The sequence below is a fragment of the Phyllobates terribilis genome, unplaced genomic scaffold (assembly GCF_046119375.1).
Source record: "Phyllobates terribilis strain yellow unplaced genomic scaffold, ASM4611937v1 Scaffold_7__3_contigs__length_470593459, whole genome shotgun sequence".
Classification (NCBI taxonomy): domain Eukaryota; kingdom Metazoa; phylum Chordata; class Amphibia; order Anura; family Dendrobatidae; genus Phyllobates; species Phyllobates terribilis.
This window is the reverse complement of record NW_027362767.1, coordinates 139596287-139617382: the sequence shown is the minus strand read 5'-3', so window position 1 is coordinate 139617382 and position 21096 is coordinate 139596287. Positions and strand designations below refer to the sequence as shown.

General features: G+C 47.9%; 1 protein-coding gene across 1 annotated transcript in view; it reads left to right on the top strand.

Moving 5' to 3' along the window:
• Positions 1-17972, top strand: part of LOC141153976 (NACHT, LRR and PYD domains-containing protein 3-like) — a 93665-nt gene extending 75693 nt beyond the window's left edge. Inside the window, exons 8-11 of the mRNA XM_073639307.1 lie at positions 3635-3805; positions 8029-8193; positions 9875-10045; positions 17248-17972. Of these exons, the coding sequence (XP_073495408.1) occupies positions 3635-3805; positions 8029-8193; positions 9875-10045; positions 17248-17335 (595 nt within the window). The 3' untranslated portion in view covers positions 17336-17972. The remainder of the gene's footprint in view (positions 1-3634; positions 3806-8028; positions 8194-9874; positions 10046-17247) is intronic.
• Positions 17973-21096: the final 3124 nt, after the last annotated feature.

Here is a 21096-nt window from a genome sequence, read left to right as displayed (position 1 = left end):
TAAGAGACGTGTACAGGACGGAGACGTGTGAGTATAAGAGACATGTACAGGATGGAGACGTGCGAGTATAAGAGACGTGTACAGGACGGAGACGTGCGAGTATAAGAGACATGTACAGGATGGAGACGTGCGAGTATAAGAGACGTGTACAGGATGGAGACGTGCGAGTATAAGAGACGTGTACAGGATGGAGACGTGCGGGTATAAGAGACGTGTACAGGACGGATACGTGCGAGTATAAGAGACGTGTACAGGACGGAGACATGCGAGTATAAGAGACGTGTACAGGAGGAGACGTGCGAGTATAAGAGACGTGTACAGGACGGATACGTGCGAGTATAAAAGATGTGTACAAGACAGAGACGTGCGAGTATAAGAGACGTGTACAGGACGGAGACATGCGAGTATAAGAGACGTGTACAGGATGGAGACGTGCGAGTATAAGAGACGTGTACAGGACGGAGACATGCGAGTATAAGAGACGTGTACAGGACGGAGACATGCGAGTATAAGAGACGTGTACAGGACGGAGACGTGCGAGTATAAGAGACGTGTACAGGACGGAGACGTGCGAGTATAAGAGACGTGTACAGGATGGAGACGTGCGAGTATAAGAGACGTGTACAGGACGGAGACGTGCGAGTATAAGAGACGTGTACAGGTTGGAGACGTGCGAGTATAAGACGTGTACAGGACGGAGACGTGCGAGTATAAGAGACGTGTACAGGACGGAGACGTGCGAGTATAAGAGACGTGTACAGGATGGAGACATGCGAGTATAAGAGACGTGTACAGGATGGAGACGTGCGGGTATAACAGACGTGTACAGGACGGAGACGTGCGAGTATAAGAGACGTGTACAGGACGGAGACGTGCGAGTATAAGAGACGTGTACAGGACGGAGACGTGCGAGTATAAGAGACGTGTACAGGACAGAGACATGCGAGTATAAGAGACGTGTACAGGACAGAGACATGCGAGTATAAGAGACGTGTACAGGATGGAGATGTGCGAGTATAAGAGACGTGTACAGGACGGAGACATGCGAGTATAAGAGACGTGTACAGGACGGAGATGTGCGAGTATAAGAGACGTGTACAGGATGGAGATGTGCGAGTATCAGAGACGTGTATAGGACAAAGACCTGTACAAATTATACATGGATTTATTATATTTTCTGCTCCGCACCGTTGTTATGATTATGAAATAATCTTCTGACTGCTCCTTGTTATGTGACATCTCTGCTAATGTCTGACTGTCTCGTCTCCTCACATCACTTCTCTATGACATTTAATGAGATGTAAGAAATGTCATCTCCTGCTATTATTACTATTCTGCTATTGTATATACCGTCTGATCAGTGACCAGGAGGAGTCGCATCACATTTATCAGCAAACATACTACACGTAGGACCAAAAATGACATAGTAATACACAAATATATTAGAGATGAGCAAACCATTTCCATGGACCTTAGTACACGGCCACATCAGTATTCAGCGGTTGCCACACAGGAGCACTGATGATTGTCTCCCACCTGCTGGTAACTCTGGCTCCTGTCCAGGAGCTGTGGTATGATCAGACCATGTTCCTGCACGGTCAGACACAGGCATTACACAGTACACAGCAGAGGCACATTTATAAGATTATCTCAGCACAGGGACATTTGTTTTTCTTAATAAATCCAATTGTGAAACTTATTATTATGCCAAGATCTATTGATTAAAATGTTATTTGTTCGTTGGAAAACCCGTTTAAGTGCTTTATCGCATGCATAAGAAAACGATATTCTTCCTTTTCCCAAAATATTGATGTACTTTAAATATTTGACATTATGTTCTATCTCCGCAGCTAGGACTAGATATTAACAAGCAAAATTCATTAGTTTCAGCTAAATGAGTTTTCAGAGGTGTTTGTCGCGATAAGAGGCAATTTCAGCTTCATCGGATGCATCTTCAGGTGGAAGCCACCAAGTGTAATTTTGCATGAAGGCTCTTTCTTCTGTGCTTTGCTACCGATAGAGGTTTGCATCCAGGGATTGTGGCCTACACTTACCACTCTCCGTTTCACGCAGCCCATACTTGGCTTGATTTCTTCTTATGGAGCCATTATCTGCTTAATTGGTCTCCTTTGTCATCCTTTGGACCTGTGGTGCGGTCTGTCCACGCTCGTCTGTTGCACGTTGATCGTTCAGGCAATGGAAGCTGAATTTCAGTCTTCTCCCAGACTTTGTGCATCTCTGCCCTTGAAGAGACTATCAGGGATTTTCAAACGTTCACGGAGAATGCATTTTCCTACACTACAGTCTTTCTGAGGGTGAGATCTACAGGCCTGTGAAAATAGCTGAGACCTCTCATAAATACGGTGTTCTTCTCTGCAACATACATTGCTACAGCCAAGACTTGCACCAGAAGGCTAAAGGAAAAGTTAGGTTACATAGCCGACACCGCCGTTCTGGTCTTGCAGCGACCTGATAATGCAACTCTAGATGGTGCTATATATAACAGCACAAAGTCATGACTGCAATTACATTCAAGTTCTGGACCCAACAGTGTCACGGGTGTGTCAGAGGTGACAGACAGTCGCCCTGCAGTTGGTTGCAGGAGATCTCTACGTTTGGCATTACAGACAACTTCTTAGAGGCTGTCTCTAGGACCCAGCGGTTACCTCCCTCTGACTAATTAGCACCCTGCCTGGGTGTATAAATACCTGCTGGAGGGAGGTACCGGCGATATTCATTACTACATGTGAAGGCTTTAGCAAGAGCAGTACTTTGTCCTCTCTGGAGCTTGAGGACATGTGCGCATTTGTCTGGATTCGTCTAAAGCTAAGCTATTTCCCATGTTTGTCCACCCTTGTTGTCTATAGTGTTTAGTGGAGATCGATTAGTGCTCATCTCCTCCCTTCCCTAGCCTTAGCTATACGCCAGGGAAAGACAGGGTGACGCACGCGTGCGGCGATTGGTGAAGAGCCAATACAGGGACGTTAGGGGAGACAGGGTGACGCTAGATCAACCTAGGAGGTCTCCACTCCCCCCCCCTTTCCCTAGGGTCTGGGCTCCCTTTCCCTCTTCCCTTTGTGTTGCACTAATTCTTTCTCACACCTTGTTTGACAAACTGGTTCAATATTTGCTTATATTATGGTAAGTAGATGGAGCTTGACTCTTCTTTATGAAACCACTGGATTTAATGCCAGAATGCCCATATACACTTCAGACACTAAACCCAATCACTTTTCTGCTCTCCCTGCTGCTATCAGCAATCATTAAGAATGATCCAACTGGCTTTATAAGGGACGTATCAACACCAATAACATCAGACCACTGATGTCATGTGCCGAGAAAAGGACAATCAATGCAGGCCTAGGTATAAAGAGATCATTACAAAGGACTCAGCACTGTCCAGTCTTACATTTCCCCATAGTAATAACATAATCACTAAGCTTTTGCTTTTCAAAAACTGAATTATCCCAAGTTTGATCACGTGTCATGATACCACCGTCTAATATTCCTCAGAACCTTTGCTGGTCTTTTTGACACTTAGGTCACTTGACTCATGACACCTATCACACAAGAGAACTCAATTATGGTTTATACTCTGTAGATATGACACCAACATCTTATTTTATTCTTACAGTTTGTCCAGTAATGATCTACCCGACACTGCCTGCATTCAGCTGGCGTCTGTTATAAGAAATAACCGGTCCCTGAAGAAACTTGTCCTGTCTAATAACCGACTTTTCGGTGATCACTTCAGTGACCTGATGGAGGCTCTGTCCAGTCCAGAATGCAGGATAGAGGAATTAGAGTAAGTAAAAGTGACGTGTACAGGACAGAGACGTGCGAGTATAAGAGACGTGTACAGGACGGAGACGTGCGAGTATAAGAGACGTGTACAGGATGGAGACGTGCGAGTATAAGAGACGTGTACAGGACGGAGACGTGCGAGTATAAGAGACGTGTACAGGATGGAGACGTGCGAGTATAAGAGATGTGTACAGGACGGAGACGTGCGAGTATAAGAGATGTGTACAGGACGGAGACGTGCGAGTATAAGAGACGTGTACAGGACAGAGACGTGCGAGTATAAGAGCCGTGTACAGGATGGAGACGTGCAAGTGTAAGAGCCGTGTACAGGATGGAGACGTGCGAGTATAAGAGACGTGTACAGGACGGAGACGTGCGAGTATAAGAGACGTGTACAGGATGGAGACGTGCGAGTATAAGAGACGTGTACAGGATGGAGACGTGCGAGTATAAGAGACGTGTACAGGACGGAGACGTGCGAGTATAAGAGACGTGTACAGGATGGAGACGTGCGAGTATAAGAGACGTGTACAGGATGGAGACGTGCGAGTATAAGAGACGTGTACAGGACGGAGACGTGCGAGTATAAGAGACGTGTACAGGACAGAGACGTGCGAGTATAAGAGACGTGTACAGGACGGAGACATGCGAGTATAAGAGACGTGTACAGGACGGAGACGTGCGAGTATAAGAGACCTGTACAGGACGGAGACGTGTGAGTATAAGAGACGTGTACGGGATGGAGACGTGTGAGTATGAGAGACGTCTACGGGATGGAGACGTGCGAGTATAAGAGACGTCTACAGGATGGAGACGTGCGAGTATAAGAGACGTGTACAGAACGGAGACGTGCGAGTATAAGAGACGTGTACAGGAGGGAGACGTGCGGGTATAAGAGACGTGTACAGGATGGAGACGTGCGAGTATAAGAGACGTGTACAGGATGGAGACGTGCGAGTATAAGAGACGTGTACAGGATGGAGACGTGCGGGTGTAAGAGACGTGTACAGGATGGAGACGTGCGAGTATAAGAGACATGTACAGGATGGAGACGTGCGAGTATAAGAGACATGTACAGGATGGAGACGTGCGAGTATAAGAGACGTGTACAGGATGGAGACGTGCGGGTGTAAGAGACGTGTACAGGACGGAAACATTTGAGGACAAGATATACATGGATAATCTACTGACTGCTCGTTGTTATGTGATGTATCTTCTAATGTCGACTGTGTCTTCTTCTATCACTTCACTATGACATGTTATGGAGATGTAAGAAATGTCATCTTTTGCTATTATTATTGCTATTCCACTTTTATACATGGAGTCTGATCAGAGACCCGGAGGAGCCGCATCACATGGAGACACATTGGGGACAGTGGCTCTGAGGATCTCATTCCAGTACATCAGTCAGGTTCCTGTAGTCAATCACATGGGGGTCAGATATATTCCAAGGAAATAAAGATGGCAAATCTATTCTAAAAAGTAAAAAACTGGGTAAAACTGCCACTGAAACAGTTTTGGAGGAAATTGGTGGACAATAAACTTAACTTTAGTATCCAGCACAAGTCAACTTGAAATGGCGTCTGCAGAAAATCCTAATAAAAAGAAGGCCCCAAAAGGTTCTCCATGATTTATGAGGCCCTCGTGTGAGTCCAGTAGCACCCGATGGGATGTCTTTCAAACTAATGTAACGCTATTGAGTCGTGTTTCTTCGGGTTTGGTCCGCTGTGTTACAGAAAAATAGAATAAAATTTAATAAAATTGAAATGTTTAAATTTTTAGTTCACATTGTTTTAATTACTGTGAAAAACATGGAGGGTTAAGAAACATCATAATTTCTCCTTTGAATATTTAAAAGGGTTGTCTCCTCCAAGAAAACTTTTCTCCAAAATCTCAGCTTGTGGTAAAACAGCAACCTCTTTTTCTTATCCTCCCGGTAAGTCTCCAGCGCTGCTCCGGTCTCTGGCTGCAGAAAAGCTTTCGAAAAAGGAAACAGCCCCTTTAAAGAACGCCCTGTGTCAGATGGGGTGTTCTGTGGGGGCCACTATTGTATCGGCCTCTCAAAGCCACTTAAGAAGTAAATTTGTCCCTAATTAAAAAAAATAAATAATGTTTCTTGTAAACTTTAAAAAGCTTTAAAAAATGTATGCCAAACTTACCAGATATCTAATGTCACCAAAATGTAAAAGTATAAAAACAATGCCAATGTAAGCCACATGTACAGTAAATATCAGGAAAATAGTTCATTATCTGTTTTAAGGGAATAACATTTCACATTTTGAAAATTGCCTTATTTTTCAGTATTTTTGTGAAATTTTCAATTTCTCATTTAATAATCTTGATCATATCAACCTAATTTTTGTATTACCATAAAATACAAGTGTGAAGACCCGGGTCTTCCATGGGCGTAGTATTACTCAAACAGCACAGAGTGAGGGTAAAACAGTGTGAAAATACTTTATTGATCCACAAAACGGACAATAAACACATAGACCAGTCCCAGCAAATACCCAAGATGGTACAGCATTACAGTCTCACCCTTCCTTCTCCGCCCGCCTGGGATAGAACAGCTGTGACTTTGGGACTTCCAGGGCCAACTATCTCAACCAGTGGTGCCACGATTCTGGCGGGCCCCCACAGATAGAAGGTAGCAGGAAGCTTAGTAAGCTAGCAGTCCATCGAGGTACAAGGCCAGGAGACCCAAGGGTCCCACCCTAACCTCTCCAAGAGTTTACATGGAGCCAGATGACCAGCTGGTCCCAATCTGGCTTCTCCGAATGTCTTCATGGGTTCCTGGTGACCAGAGGGTCCCACCTGGCAACCCCAAACAACATATCCATAGGGCCCGGTGACTTCATCGTCCCAACCTGGTCTTCCCAAATGTATCCATGGGCTCTCTGATGGTCAGTGGAGCAGATCCGTATCTTTTCAGTCAGGGCCATACACCCTTGGGCTGGAATAATGTAGAATCCAATTCGGTGTCTCTTTGGGTAAAGCCATACTATCAAGCTGATGGTGTGACGAGAGTCTGATCTTTGTTTCTCCTTGTAAATGTCTTTTTGATTCTCCTTGATTCAAGTCTGACTGCTACAAAACCATATGTCCTTTTTAAGTACACATCCACAGGACAAGGGTTAGGGAGGGCATTACTCACAGGGCTCAGGTCTCATTGTTTGAGCTAATCTATTTACATAGTTGGAATAGTAGGGGGCTTTTGTAAATAAACATCTAGCTAGCTTAGTATAATAAGTCATTAGCATATTAACAAATATATGACCCACGAGGAGACAATAATCAGAGTTATACAAATACTGGTCTGTCCTTCTTGACCAGCCACAGAAATACACATACATTTACAATTCAACACAAAGATAATAGTGTATTTCTCTTGGATTAACAAATCTAAACGTCTGGCTGATTAAGATTATAAGATGTATCATCACAACAAGGTATCAGAAAAAATCTTCACAGTCACTTTAAAAGTATTCCAAAGTTACCACCATGTAAACATCAAATCTGCGTCCTGAAGTCGCAGAGAGGCAGGGTTACAGAACGCAGCACAAAAATAGTAAAATGAAAAAGTCACTTCATTATGCAAAAAAACAGCCCTTGAAGAAGCGAAGACACATCACCCGATGAGAGGGAAGAGAAGAAACTGATACCTACGTGCAAAAGTATATTCAAAATTAGAGAATTGTAAAAGTTATACAGTAGATAAAAAAAACTATTATATGTAAAGTATCTTCTACACTAAAGTATGTTTCAAACTCCCATCCTTAAATTAGTTATCTGGTGCAAGCAATTATCACTTATCAAAAAAATGGGTGATAACTTGTTGATCAGCGGGGTCCGCTGGGACCTACTTAGATTGGTGCGGCCTCGCTCCCATTTCCTGAGGGGCTGCCGAGTGCTGCGCTCAGCTTTTTTCTGGCAGACTTATATAGAATGAATTGGCATGGCTGTCATGTGTCCGAACTGACGAGCCATTTTGTAACGAGGATAATAATTCCCTAAACCGCTGATCGGTGCATGTCCCCATCGATCAGCAAGTTATCATCTATCCATTCACTGGATAATCACTTTAATAAATGAATGTTCTAATGTTCCTCACCGGGTCCAATATTTCTCACAGTCGGAACATTTTTCCTCCACATTCACACTCTACGTATTTCCTACAACCGCTATGTAGATGTGTCATCCACATTACGTTTTCTCTACCTACAGATTGGATAGGAATAATCTACCAAACACTTCCTGCACCCAGTTGGCATCTGGAATAAGGAATAACCAGTCCCTGAAGACCCTCATCTTGTATAATAACCACCTGTCTGGTCCTCACTTCAGTGACCTGATGGCGGCTCTTCCAACCTGCGTGATAAAAAAACTGGAGTGAGTATATGAGAAGTGTACAGGACATGTGGGCACAAGGTTAAACATGGATCTTATTCTACTTTTATGTGATGTCTCTAATAATATCTGACTGTCTTCTGACTGTCTCCTCTCCTCACATCACTCCTCTACGTTGTGTAACGGAGGATGTAAGAAATGTCAGAATAGTAATACTCTATATAGAGCCAACATATACACCAGCACTTTACAAACCAGAGGCAACATATAGAAACCATACCAGAAATGACCCTGGTTACAATTTGTCAGAAAACACATGCTACACTGGAAATAACCCCGATTGTCTGGGGTATCACATTCTAGACAGCTGGTGCAGCACGAGAAAAGTCTTGGAGATGGTAAGTTTAGACTATGGAGGATGTTGTTAGATCATTAGCAGAATGGATAACACGGCTATGGTGGCACGCTCTCATCCTTCTCTGTCTGTAGTGCCTGTTCACTGCACATGGATCACACAATAGCGAATGGAGAAAGGGATGAGAGCGCCCTGCACTGTCACTGTATGAGCACCACAGCTCAACTCCTGCAGTGTCAGTCCAGGACCGAAGACTGAATTCATGCAGAGCTGACGCTGGGCCAGGGAGCGCTGTCAGAGACGCTAAGAGGAGGTGCGTGGCTTTGTTGATTCAGGTGAAGGAATAGTGAACTGAGCCTTTGGCCACACCAAGGGTGCACCGACGAGCCCTCTAAAGCATTTTTCTGTCCAACTAAAAAAGTAAAATCTGTGTTGCAGGTCTGAGGTTATTTTAGGGGCTAAGTCCCGCTATAAGACTGTATAAATAGTTGAAATCACATTCTGGGGGTGACAGACACTGTAATTCTAGTTCCAAAAGAATAACACCACCTGGATGAAGCATACAGGTGAAATATGAGTTGGGAACATTTCTCTAAATTTTGGCTATTAAAGCCTATGGATATGTGCTGGTGTAAATTTAAACAGAGTCCTGGTGTTGTGTCTAATCTGGTGAGGTGAGTCCTCAAAGCCTTGGGCAGAACGAGCCGTCGTAGCATGGGCAGAACGAGCCGTCGTAGCACGGGCAGAACGAGCCGTCGTAGCACGGGCAGAACGAGCCGTCGTAGCACGGGCAGAACGAGCCGTCGTAGCACGGGCAGAACGAGCCGTCGTAGCACGGGCAGAACGAGCCGTCGTAGCACGGGCAAAACGAGCCGTCGTAGCACGGGCAAAACGAGCCGTCGTAGCACGGGCAGAACGAGCCGTCGTAGCACGGGCAGAACGAGCCGTCATAGCACAGACAGATGACGTTGATGTAGTGAGGTTGGAGTACCGAAGGCTGTAGAGGCCGGATGGCAACTAGACAAACAGAGAATGTAGAGGATGGAGACTTGGTACAGGGAGACAGAAGATATTACACTGACCCCGCGGTTCTATAATGATCTATGTAGATTCACTTGAAAACTATAGAGCCTGGGTCTTGCGGCCATATAAATTATGTCTGTCTGAATGAAGCCTTAGGAAAATTTATACCATAATTTAATATATCTACTTCTATGTAAACACCAATTTTCTTGATAGGTGAGGGCCCCCTTATTTTTTACATCACACGCAAAGGAAATGAATTCTAGTGATGACATTTGTGGATTTTACTGAAAGCTGGGATATACTCTTTGAACTGGTCACCTATATCTTCTCCTCTTCCAACAGTTTGGCTGGTAATGATCTACCCGACACGGCCTGCATCCACCTGATGTCTGCAATAAACAATAATCGGTCTCTGAAGACACTTGTCCTGTCTGATAACCGTCTGTCTGGTCCTTACTTCAGTGACTTGATGGAGGCTCTGTCCAGTCCAGACTGCAGGATAAAGGAATTACGGTGAGAGACGTGTACAGTATGGGGACGTGCGAGTATAAGAGACGTGTACAGGACAGAGACGTGCGAGTGTGACGCCTCTACTCGAAAGCCCCTTTTTACCCTGGGAGATGGGGGACTCGGAGTCGGGTCCTTTGATGGAGAGTTGGGGTGCAGCCATGGCCCGGACCCGCTCCGTGCCCAGGGCCGTCACAATTAAAAAAGGATGGTACGGGCTTATCCGGGTTGAGTGGCTGATTTCGACTACGCCACCTGTGGCAACTGGTGAAGGCCACCAGCGCCGCTGCAGTCCGCTGAGGCATGGTGGTATGGCTGCCATCGTTGTTACTACTCCCCACAGGCGGAGCAGGGCCTCAGGGCAGAGAGACAGGATGGAAGGGGGATAGTAGTAAAGGAAGTCTCTGCATAGTGCAGTGTGGCGCAGAATAAAGAGTCCGGAGGCCATAGGGGTGAACTTCCAAGGCTTTATTCACATAAGAGATGGCAGAAGGAAGGCGACTCCCTGCTCCTCGCGGAGTTCTGCGGTCACCAGGGTCGGGGATCCGACAACCTCCGAGTAAGTCCAGTGTTCGATCAGGACCCCACACCAGAGTGTTCCTAAACTACAGACCGAGTCCTTTCCTGTCTGTGTGTGTAAATAGGCCAGGTCTCCCTCTGAACTCCTCTCAGAAAAAGGGCACGGGAGGCAGCTCCGCTCCTTCCGTTACCCGGTGGGATCCTCAGGGCCTACCGGGCTTTCCCGACCAGGACGTGGAGTAGCAAGGTCGGGTGTCGGGGGCCAGTACCCCTCTTGCAGCCGGACTCCCTCTGAATATATCAGGTTGGCGAGGACAGGTGGCGTACACCGCTCCGTCTGCATCCTCCCTGGGATCCATTTGCGGTGGAGCTACACTCTAAAGCTCCGGGCCTTCTTGGTCATGGTCCCTGACCGGGCTGAGACATTCATTATCTGCAGCCTGCCCCTCGACCCAAGGCCAAGGTACGAGGGCTGTGTCTCCATCCGATGCGGGCCCACACAGGATCCGCGTCCAGGGTAGGAGGTCACAGTAGCACAGTCAAAGAACCATCATAAGACGAAAAGGAAAAAGGGACAAAGGACCAAAGACCAAGATGGCTGGGTATTAAATATGAATTATTAAATGTCACTAAAATGTGAGTCCTCCACCCTCACCCACTAAATGGTTCCCCTAACTCTTGGTTCCCCAGTCTCCCGATTCCAGTAGGGGCAGCACCTAGCGCATTCTAGCCCCCTCTGGTGGAGAAGTGTGGTGTTGGATGTGGAAGTTGGGCCCTGACCATCACACTGTTCTTACCTCAGAGGAGGAACACTACACTCCACTACAGAAGTGCAGCATCCCTGAGGCGTTCGAACCCTCAGGGGCGCCACATTCCCCCCTGGTATAACACAGCACGTCCGTGGGCTGCAAAAGAGTAACACCTACAAAGTTTTCTTTTATATTTTAACAACAAACTATCTTCCCTTTATGGGAGGCACTTTTTCTTAAACGTTGCAAACATGACATAACATTATAAAAGTGCAAAAGTATAAAATTATAAAAGTGCTAGCATTTTCCAGAGACATTAATATGCAGACAGACGGGTTAAAGTGTAAGGACGAAGAGTCAGTTCAGAAGTGTGAGGGACCTGTCCCAAACCCCCAACATGGGCCCTGGGGTGGCTGCAGGGCATGTAGATCCCGAGTTGGACCTCCAAGAGAACCACCCTGACAGGTTTTTCTTCTGAGGTCTGAGGTAGAATTATATACGCGGCTTTATATAAAACCAATATGGAGCACCTAAAGAGATGCAAACTATATACAGGAAGGGAGTCTGTCTGCTGCCAGTCCGCAGGGACCAATGTCTCCAGAAACCAGGGATAGAAAAATCAAAACATAAATGTCAACATTTTAACTTTTTAACAGGTTACAACCGCCGGGGCTGCTTAGATCTCGGGTTCCCTCCTGGGAAAAGGCTCGTTCCTCCCGACGGAGGCTGACCGATCCCCTGAGGCTGAGCGCGAGGGGGCGTCGCTCCCGGACACTTTGTGAACATCCAGGGCGTACCACCCTCGCACCCCATGGTGGCGAGAGTAAGTGACTACATCGCCCGGGAAGAGGTTCTGGCCAGGGTGTCCCTTCTACAAGCGCGGCTCGTCATCCCGCCGGCGTACAAAGATGTCGTCCTGGTACTGGGGACTCCTGATGAATCCCCACCCCGCCTCATGGTGGAAGCGGACGACTTGCCCTTCCACACGGGGACTGGGACGGGTTGCCTCCTCCTGTCGGACCCGGGACTTGGCAGCTTTGGCCCTCACCTCGAGGCACTCGCAGCGAACCTCCCTCTGGCGTTGCTCCCGAGCGAGTTGGAGGATCTGTTCACGGCACCGCTCACTCCTCCTCTGTGCTTCAGCCCGGGTCTCCTGGGGGAAGCCCATCAGGTCCCCCCCCTGGTTGTCCGAGGCCCACTCCTCGGCCTCCGGCCAGGTGACTGTCGGTGCAGGAGGCGGTGTCATTAGAGGCTGCTGCGGGTCCTCTGCAAGTGTGGACCAGTCCGGGTTGGAGCCGGTGGACACCTCTGCAGCTTCAGGTACGTCTGATTTGAGAGTAGGGCGGCATCGCAGGTCCCCACCGATAGCTGCCTCTTGCAGCTCCGGAGCAAAGACCTGCTGCCAGGTGACCGCGCCAGGCCGGAGATATTCGGTCATGAGGTCCAGCATGAGTACGGTAGGCTCAGCAGCTGGGGCAGGGGAAGCACACTCACCCGCCTCTGGGCCGCTCGCGACCTCTGTCACCGCGTCTGCCTGGGCTTCAGCTCCTTGGCGGCGGGCCCGGATGCGCAGCAATATTTCTTCCCGCCACGCAGCCGTCGCCGCCTCCTGGGCCTCTATCTGTCTCCGCATAAGACCCGGGGCTTCCTGGTGAAGAAACTCCAATTCTCCCGCTGTTAAGATCTTGCCGCCTCGCTCCCTGCCGGGTGAAGGACCTGAACCGGGTTCAGAAGGCTCGGTAGGTTGCGCTCCAGAAGCGTCCATGTCTGCTCCCGAAGATTGCCAACCTCCAACTGCAATGGCTGCACCATGTTACTTTTCTCCTTCCTCCTCTTTCGGGGCGGTTCCTGTGCGGCCTGCTGACAGGCCCGCCTTCATTCAGCCCATCCGGTTTGACGGGCATTACCCCGCGGACAGTCTCTGATGGAAGGGGCAGATCGCACTTTTGGCACCATGCGGGAGCCCAGCCCACAATGGGAGGTGTTTGAAGACCGTCTTTTCACAGCACTATGGCGCCTGTTCTTCTTGGGCGGGCGCCATTTTAAGTGAAAAACGAAAGTCAAAGGTGTAAGGCACACAGTACCTGGTAGCAATGGGTAATTCCTTCCTTTGCTGCGGGCACGCGATCCTGTCGACTACGCCAAGTTTGTGACGCCTCTACTCGAAAGCCCCTTTTTACCCTGGGAGATGGGGGACTCGGAGTCGGGTCCTTTGATGGAGAGTTGGGGTGCAGCCGTGGCCCGGACCTGCTCCGTGCCCAGGGCCATCACAATTAAAAAAGGATGGTACGGGCTTATCCGGGTTGAGTGGCTGATTTCGACTACGCCACCTGTGGCACCTGGTGAAGGCCACCAGCGCCGCTGCAGTCCGCTGAGGCATGGTGGTATGGCGGCCATCGTTGTTACTACTCCCCACAGGCGGAGCAAGGCCTCAGGGCAGAGAGACAGGATGGAAGGGAGTAGGGGATAGTAGTAAAGGAAGTCTCTGCATAGTGCAGTGTGGCGCAGAATAAAGAGTCCGGAGGCCATAAGGGTGAACTTCCAAGGCTTTACTCACATAAGAGATGGCAGAAGGAAGGCGACTCCCTGCTCCTCGCGGAGTTCTGCGGTCACCAGGGTCGGGGATCCGACAATCTCCGAGTAAGTCCAGTGTTCGATCAGGACCCCGCACCAGAGTGTTCCTAAACTACAGACCGAGTCCTTTCCTGTCTGTGTGTGTAAATAGGCCGGGTCTCCCTCTGAACTCCTCTCAGAAAAAGGGCACGGGTGGCAGCTCCGCCCCTTCTGTTACCCGGTGGGATCCTCAGGGAATACCGGGCTTTCCCGACCAGGACGTGGAGTAGCCAGGTCGGGTGTCGGGGGCCAGTACCCCTCTTGCAGCCGGACTCCCTCTGAATAGATCAGCATAGCGAGGACAGGTGGCGTATACCGCTCCGTCTGCATCCTGCCTGGAATCCATTTGCGGTGGAGTTACACTCTAAAGCTCCGGGCCTTCTTGGTCATGGACCCTGACCTGGCTGAGACATTCATTATCTGCAGCCTGCCCCTCGCCCCAAGGCCAAGGTACAAGGGCTGTGTCTCCATCCGATGCGGGCCCACACAGGATCCGCGTCCAGGGTAGGAGGTCACAGTAGCACAGTCAAAGAACCATCATAAGTCGAAAAGGAAAAAGGGACAAAGGACCAAAGACCAAGATGGCTGGGTATTAATTATGAATTATTAAGTGTCACTAAAGTCCTCCACCCTCACCCACTAAATGGTTCCCTTAACTCTTGGTTCCCCAGTCTCCCGATTCCAGTAGAGTCAGCACCTAGTGCATTCTAGCCCCCTATGGTGGAGAAGTGTGGTGTTGGATGTGGAAGTTGGGTCCTGACCATCACACTGTTCTTACCTCAGAGGAGGAACACTACACTCCACTACAGAAGTGCAGCATCCCTGTTGCGGTCGAACCCTCAGGGGCACCACACGAGTATAAGAGATGTGTACAGGATGGAGACGTGTGAGTATAAGAGATGTGTACAGGACGGAGACGTGCGAGTATAAGAGACGTGTACAGGATGGAGACGTGCGAGTATAAGAGACGTGTACAGGAGGAGACGTGCGAGTATAAGAGACGTGTACTGGACAGAGACGCGCGAGTATAAGAGACGTGTACAGGATGGAGACGTGCGAGTATAAGAGACGTGTACAGGACGGAGACGTGCGAGTATAAGAGACGTGTACAGGACGGAGACGTGCGAGTATAAGAGACGTGTACAGGATGGAGACGTGCGAGTATAAGAGACGTGTACTGGACAGAGACGCACGAGTATAAGAGACGTGTACAGGATGGAGACGTGCAAGTATAAGAGACGTGTACAGGATGGAGACGTGCGAGTATAAGAGACGTGTACAGGATGGAGACGTGCGAGTATAAGAGACGTGTACAGGACGGAGACGTGCGAGTATAAGAGACGTGTACAGGACGGAGACGTGCGAGTATAAGAGACGTGTACAGGACGGAGACGTGCGAGTATAAGAGACGTGTACAGGACGGAGACGTGCGAGTATAAGAGACGTGTACAGGATGGAGACGTGCGAGTATAAGAGACGTGTACAGGATGGAGACGTGCCAGTATAAGAGACGTGTACAGGACGGAGACGTGTGAGTATAAGAGACGTGTACAGGATGGAGACGTGCGAGTATAAGAGACGTGTACTGGACAGAGACGTGCGAGTATAAGAGACGTGTACAGGACTGAGATGGAGTGATACTGTTCACACTGTGCACAACAAGGCGGTAATCATATACGACTTCATAGACTCAATTGCAACCACATCGTATGGGTAATGCTCACCAGAAGAAAAAGATAGAAGAATGGAGCACTCACCCCTCTGAGGCTCAGGGGAAGCCTGATTTTTTTCATGAAATGGCTATTAACCATTTTTGGCTCACATCCTGTTTTCTAATGAATTGCAATAAACAAATTTTAATGCTAAGTGATGAGCGCCCCATTCACGTATCTTTATTTTTATACTTTGGTACTCATTTTCCGGGTCACTGGTCAAGGGAGCGCAGCACTTACAATGTCCTTGATACAGATCATGCATGCACCTCCTCGGTCAGATCATGGGATTCGGTCAACTTCAGGGACTCTGCGCTCCTCCAAGGCTTCAGACCCAATGCTGCCTCTGCTTGCACCATGGATAGTGCACAGTCCGGAGCAGCGGCACAGCCATGCGGTGGTCTGAGCTATTAATCATCAAGAGCGCACCGCCTACAGGAGAGCAGGAACCTGGGAGGCTGAGGAGCGGTTCATTCCTGAACACACATAATGAGAGTAACTATTTAACCAGCATAACATACCCTTGGGTGCCAGCTGTATACCACAGCAAGCGCCGGTGCTGCATGGAGCAGATTCACCTCCTGAGTCCACTCCATACATGCAGTGTGCACAGTGCAGCGAGAATGTTGTCGCCAAGAAGACCCAGACTCAACTACCCTGTTTCCCCGAAAATAAAACGGGGTCTTCTATTAATCTTTGCCCAAAAGATGCATTAGGGCTTATTTTCAGGGGATGTCTTATTTTGTTATGTTTTCTGGGGATCAAAATATCAGTACGGTACAGTATATTTGGTGTTCATCTATTTACATACGATACTGTACCGTTGTAAATAGTGGATAAACCCTTCACCAAGAAAAACAGATACCCCCAAAGAACCACACTCAAAAGACCACATGAGACCCAAAACAGAAAGGGTTGGCAAATGCCGGGCTTTCACACACAGATCGGGCAGTCCTGCAGGTGTCACCCCTGCCACAGGTGCGTTACGTGCCGTCAGGTCCCTTGTCTTCGGTGTTCCACTGTAGTCAAGTGTAGCGGTTGACCGGAAGCAGCCACAACACTCTAATATAATAGGCTCGAGAGTGGAGTGACGTTAGCGGGACTGTCCAATCTGTGTATGAGAGCCTGGGACTTGCCAACCTTTATTGTTTCGGGTTTGGTGGTGTCCTTTGAGTGGGATTCCTTTGGGGTGTCTGCTTTCCTTGGTGAAGGATCCATCTGTCCTTCTGCCTTCTATTGCCAATTAATTCTACATTTTTGCATGTACAGCTGCCGAGACACCATTTAAATTGACTTTTTTTTAATAAAGTGTAACTAGGTCTTATATTTGATGTACGGCACATTCCGAGCATCCTCAAAAATTCTGAAAATCATGCTTTGGCTTATTCTCAGGGTAGGTCTGTTTTTTGGGGAAAAAACGGTAGCAACTATAATGAATGTCTATGTGACCTTTAGGAAAATGTTGTCATTGTAATAATAAATCTCCCAATGCCAACAGTTCTAGAAAAATACAAGATTGTACAGACTCGCCATCTCACTGACTAATCTGAGATGTGTAAAATAATTTCTCCACAAGTCACAGCCACTAATACTGAGGGGTCTTCTTCTCTTCTAGCATATGGAGCAACGAATTTTCTGAAGAGGAGGAGGAAGAAATAAGAAAACTTGAAGGCTACAAACCCAACATGAAGATATCTTACTGAAGAAACAAGAAAGATTTCCATCTGTGATCAGAGTTGACAACCGTATCAACTTTTTTTCTGGTATACCGCCCAAAAAAGCAAAAAACATTGTCTAAAAATGTCGAGCTAAACAGCCTGTCCATAGTTGTCCGGGGTTTAAAATAATAATAATAATAATAATAATAATAATCTGTCAGCAGCAGGTGAAACACCATATTCCCCTCCTACGTATAAACAGCAATAGCAACAGACAAAACCTCATCTGGTCTCTTGTGTGCACAATCTTAAAACCCTGGTGACTTCTGGCATGCCCTTTCTAGGGTGGTTACTGAGGGGCTAAGTCCGATACACAAGAACTTTTGTGGGGCTGCATTGTAAAATTAGTGACAGATGTAAGGTGTGAACACTGTCAGCCAAGCTAGATTGGCGCTTCCCATGGTCCTGACAACTTAATCTATCCAATTCCATGATCATCGCCACCTAAGTGGCTGACAGAGGAAGAGGTCTCCCTCTGTCACCCCAGTGCCCTTTCTATACAAGACTGTGACTTATTTATATATGCCAATTATCTATTTGTACCTATTACATGAAGGACGACCTGTATGGTAGAAACGTTGTTTTATTCTGTCTGTACTCAACGAGGTAAATAAAAGAGCAAAGATGAGTACAGTCTCTGCTCCTATACACGTGCGGAGAACTCTGGCAGGCAGATTAAAGGAACACGCGACGTGCTGTCGTCCGATATTATAGATTTCAGGGTTTCTGCTGACTCTGATTATGGTCCATGTCCAGCAGTACAACCACACGACCCATCACGCTGCCTCTGCCATCTTGTCTTCTTCCAATAGAACATGCTGGTGCCATACCTTCCCCAGGTAAGTGTCGCACACACGCCCGGCCGTTCACATGGTGTAAAGTGTTATTCGTCAGACCCGTAGGCCTTCTTCTATTGCTCCGCAGTGCAGTTCTGATGTTTACATTCTCATTGTAGACACTGAGGGTGGACCGGGTTCAGTATGGGTACGCAGATAGGTCTGCGACAACAGATCCCTTACCCCGAAAACTGCAATGCTCTGCATTTTATAACATCTTTCTATCATAGCTGCGATGCTCTGCATTTTATAACATCTTTCTATCATAGCTGCAATGCTCTGCATTTTATAACATCTTTCTATCATAGCTGCGATGCTCTGCATTTTATAACATCTTTTTATCATAGCTGCAATGCTCTGCATTTTATAACATTTCTATCATAGCTGCAATGCTCTGCATTTTATAACATTTCTATCATAGCTGCAATGCTCTGCATTTTATAACATTTCTATCATAGCTGCAATGCTCTGCATTTTATAACATCTTTCCATCATAGCTGCGACGCTCTGCATTTTATATCATCTTTCCATCATAGCTGCAGTGATCTGCATTTTATAACATCTTTCCATCAAAGCTGCGCTGCTCTGCATTTTATAACATCTTTCCATCATAGCTGCGATGTCTGCATTTTATAACATCTTTTTATCATAGCTGCGATGCTCTGCGTGTCTTACCAGCAGGTATGCTATACAGCGACTTGTGCTCCAGCAGCACTGCTGTGGGATTTGTACAGGGTTGTCGGTAGGGCTGTCGGGTGTTGGACTCCCAACAATCTAATACTGATAATCCTCAGTATCTTGTGACTGGACAGCCCTCTAGTGCCTTACTATTACACTGCCTCTACACCACCGCTGTCAGCCATCTTCCAGCTCTCGTCATCCTCCGCAGGATTTGGTCACTCACTAGGTCTCTCAGCCGACCAGCATGATCCTTGGTGTCTGACACAGCATCGACCTTCATCAGTTGGAAAACGTGGACAGCACTCAGATCACAAACACTGAGGAGAAGGCCGGACTGTCTGCACTCATTGGTATAAGAAGTTTCAGTTTTCCACCAGTAGATGTCAGACACGAGAAGATAGAGGCTCCTCCTCCTCCTTTTTTGATTGACAGGTCTGACCCTAGCTGGGGGCAGAATTGCAGAGCTGGCGTCCCTGATCGTGCACTGTGAAATCTGAGCGAACAAATCCTTATTACAACTCCCTAAAAGACAACTACGGAGCTGTGATATGTCCAGGAATACGCTCTCTGGATGAAGATACGTATATTTAGTGCCGCAATCAACTCTAAAAATGCTGAAGGGCCACTGCTTAGAAGTGTCATTAGTCACAGATGTGACGTGATAGGAAATATTTTACTTTTGTTTAATGGAAAAGACATGAAAACTCGGAAAGGCGACCTCCTTTTGATGGGTCCCTATTCCCATTCCCTTCTTGGGAGTGAGGATGGGGACCTTTGCATGGCTGATGGGCATACATGAATTGGCCAATTTATGCGCTAAGAACCTTTAGTTTTTGTAAGTACATTTTATTTAGCAACAACAGGGCCGGACTGGCCTGGCGGAGTATCTGGGAAATCCCTGGTGGGCGCTTGCTGTAGACGAGAGGGGGAAGAAGAATTTTTTAAACAAAAGCCTGCGGATTTTAAGGGCACGGGCCCTTTAAAAGCGCAGACAGAGCATATGCAGGGACATGCGCACACAGCGTTCATTACCTGAACCACCACGTCGTATGTCTCGATGAAACTGACATCGCCGGCGTATGACGTCACTGTCATGCGCCGGCTGCAACGTGCTCACTCAAGTCAGCCGCCGGCCTCTGCTAGGTCGTGGGGTGCCAGCATGGATATATGGGGGGGGGGCAGCATAGATATATGGGGGTGGTAGGCTGGACACATGGGCGGCCAGCACCGATATATGGGGGGCAGGTTGGACACATGGGGGGTAGAATGGACATATGGGGGGCAGGTAGACACATGGGGGGCAGGCTGGACACATGATGTGAAGAAACAGCACCAGGTGACCCCGCAGAATCCCGCTGTCGCCGCTTCTTCCGGTGGATCCACACCCCGCCTCACGTCACACTACGTCAGATGGAGCACGTGATACGGATCTACCCTTTGCACCAACGTGACGTTCCACACCCCCTCAAGGACGCATAAGGACAGATCGGCACAGTTCTACATCATCACCTCCTGTCCACATGGGTACAGAGCGGCACCAGGGAGTGGGACAAGGTGGTCCACTCAGACGCTGACGTGGCTCCACACTCTCCCACACTTCTAACAGGCTGACAGGCTCTTTCACTACTCCAGTGAAGCAGAGCCTTGTCGGCCTGGATAGAGCTGCCATCAGTTTCTATTTGATATAACAGACTTATATTGGGCTAGAAACCAGCCCGGTAGCGCATTCATTGGACCGAACAACAGACGTAGGGTTCGCGGATCGAGATACAAGAACAGCCCAAGATTAAATTATATATTTAATCGCCATAAGGGTTCACTAAACAATCTACTATATAAATAAGGGTTATACATATACAGTGGTCAGAGTTACAAATACAAAAGCATGGTACATCAAGCATAATAGATCTTAAAGTCAGTTACCAGTAGATGGAAAGCATGGCTTGGGTGAAGGGCGGCCACATGGGGAAGGTTGTGGGTCCTGCTTGGTTGCTGGACTTCTCCCACAGGACCTGATGTCACAAGCTACCCCAGGAAAAGACAATAGGCTTTTGGCAGCAGAGCCCTTAAAACTCTCTGGGAACTCCCACTCCCAGCCCCAGCTCAACCCCAAGTCGTCTCCCCCCCCCGTTCCTTCCTTCATAGCTAAGGGACTCCAAGAACTAAAGTGGCCCATAGCTTCTTACTGGAAGGTCCCAGGGAACCGGTTCTGGTGTCAACGGACCCGGC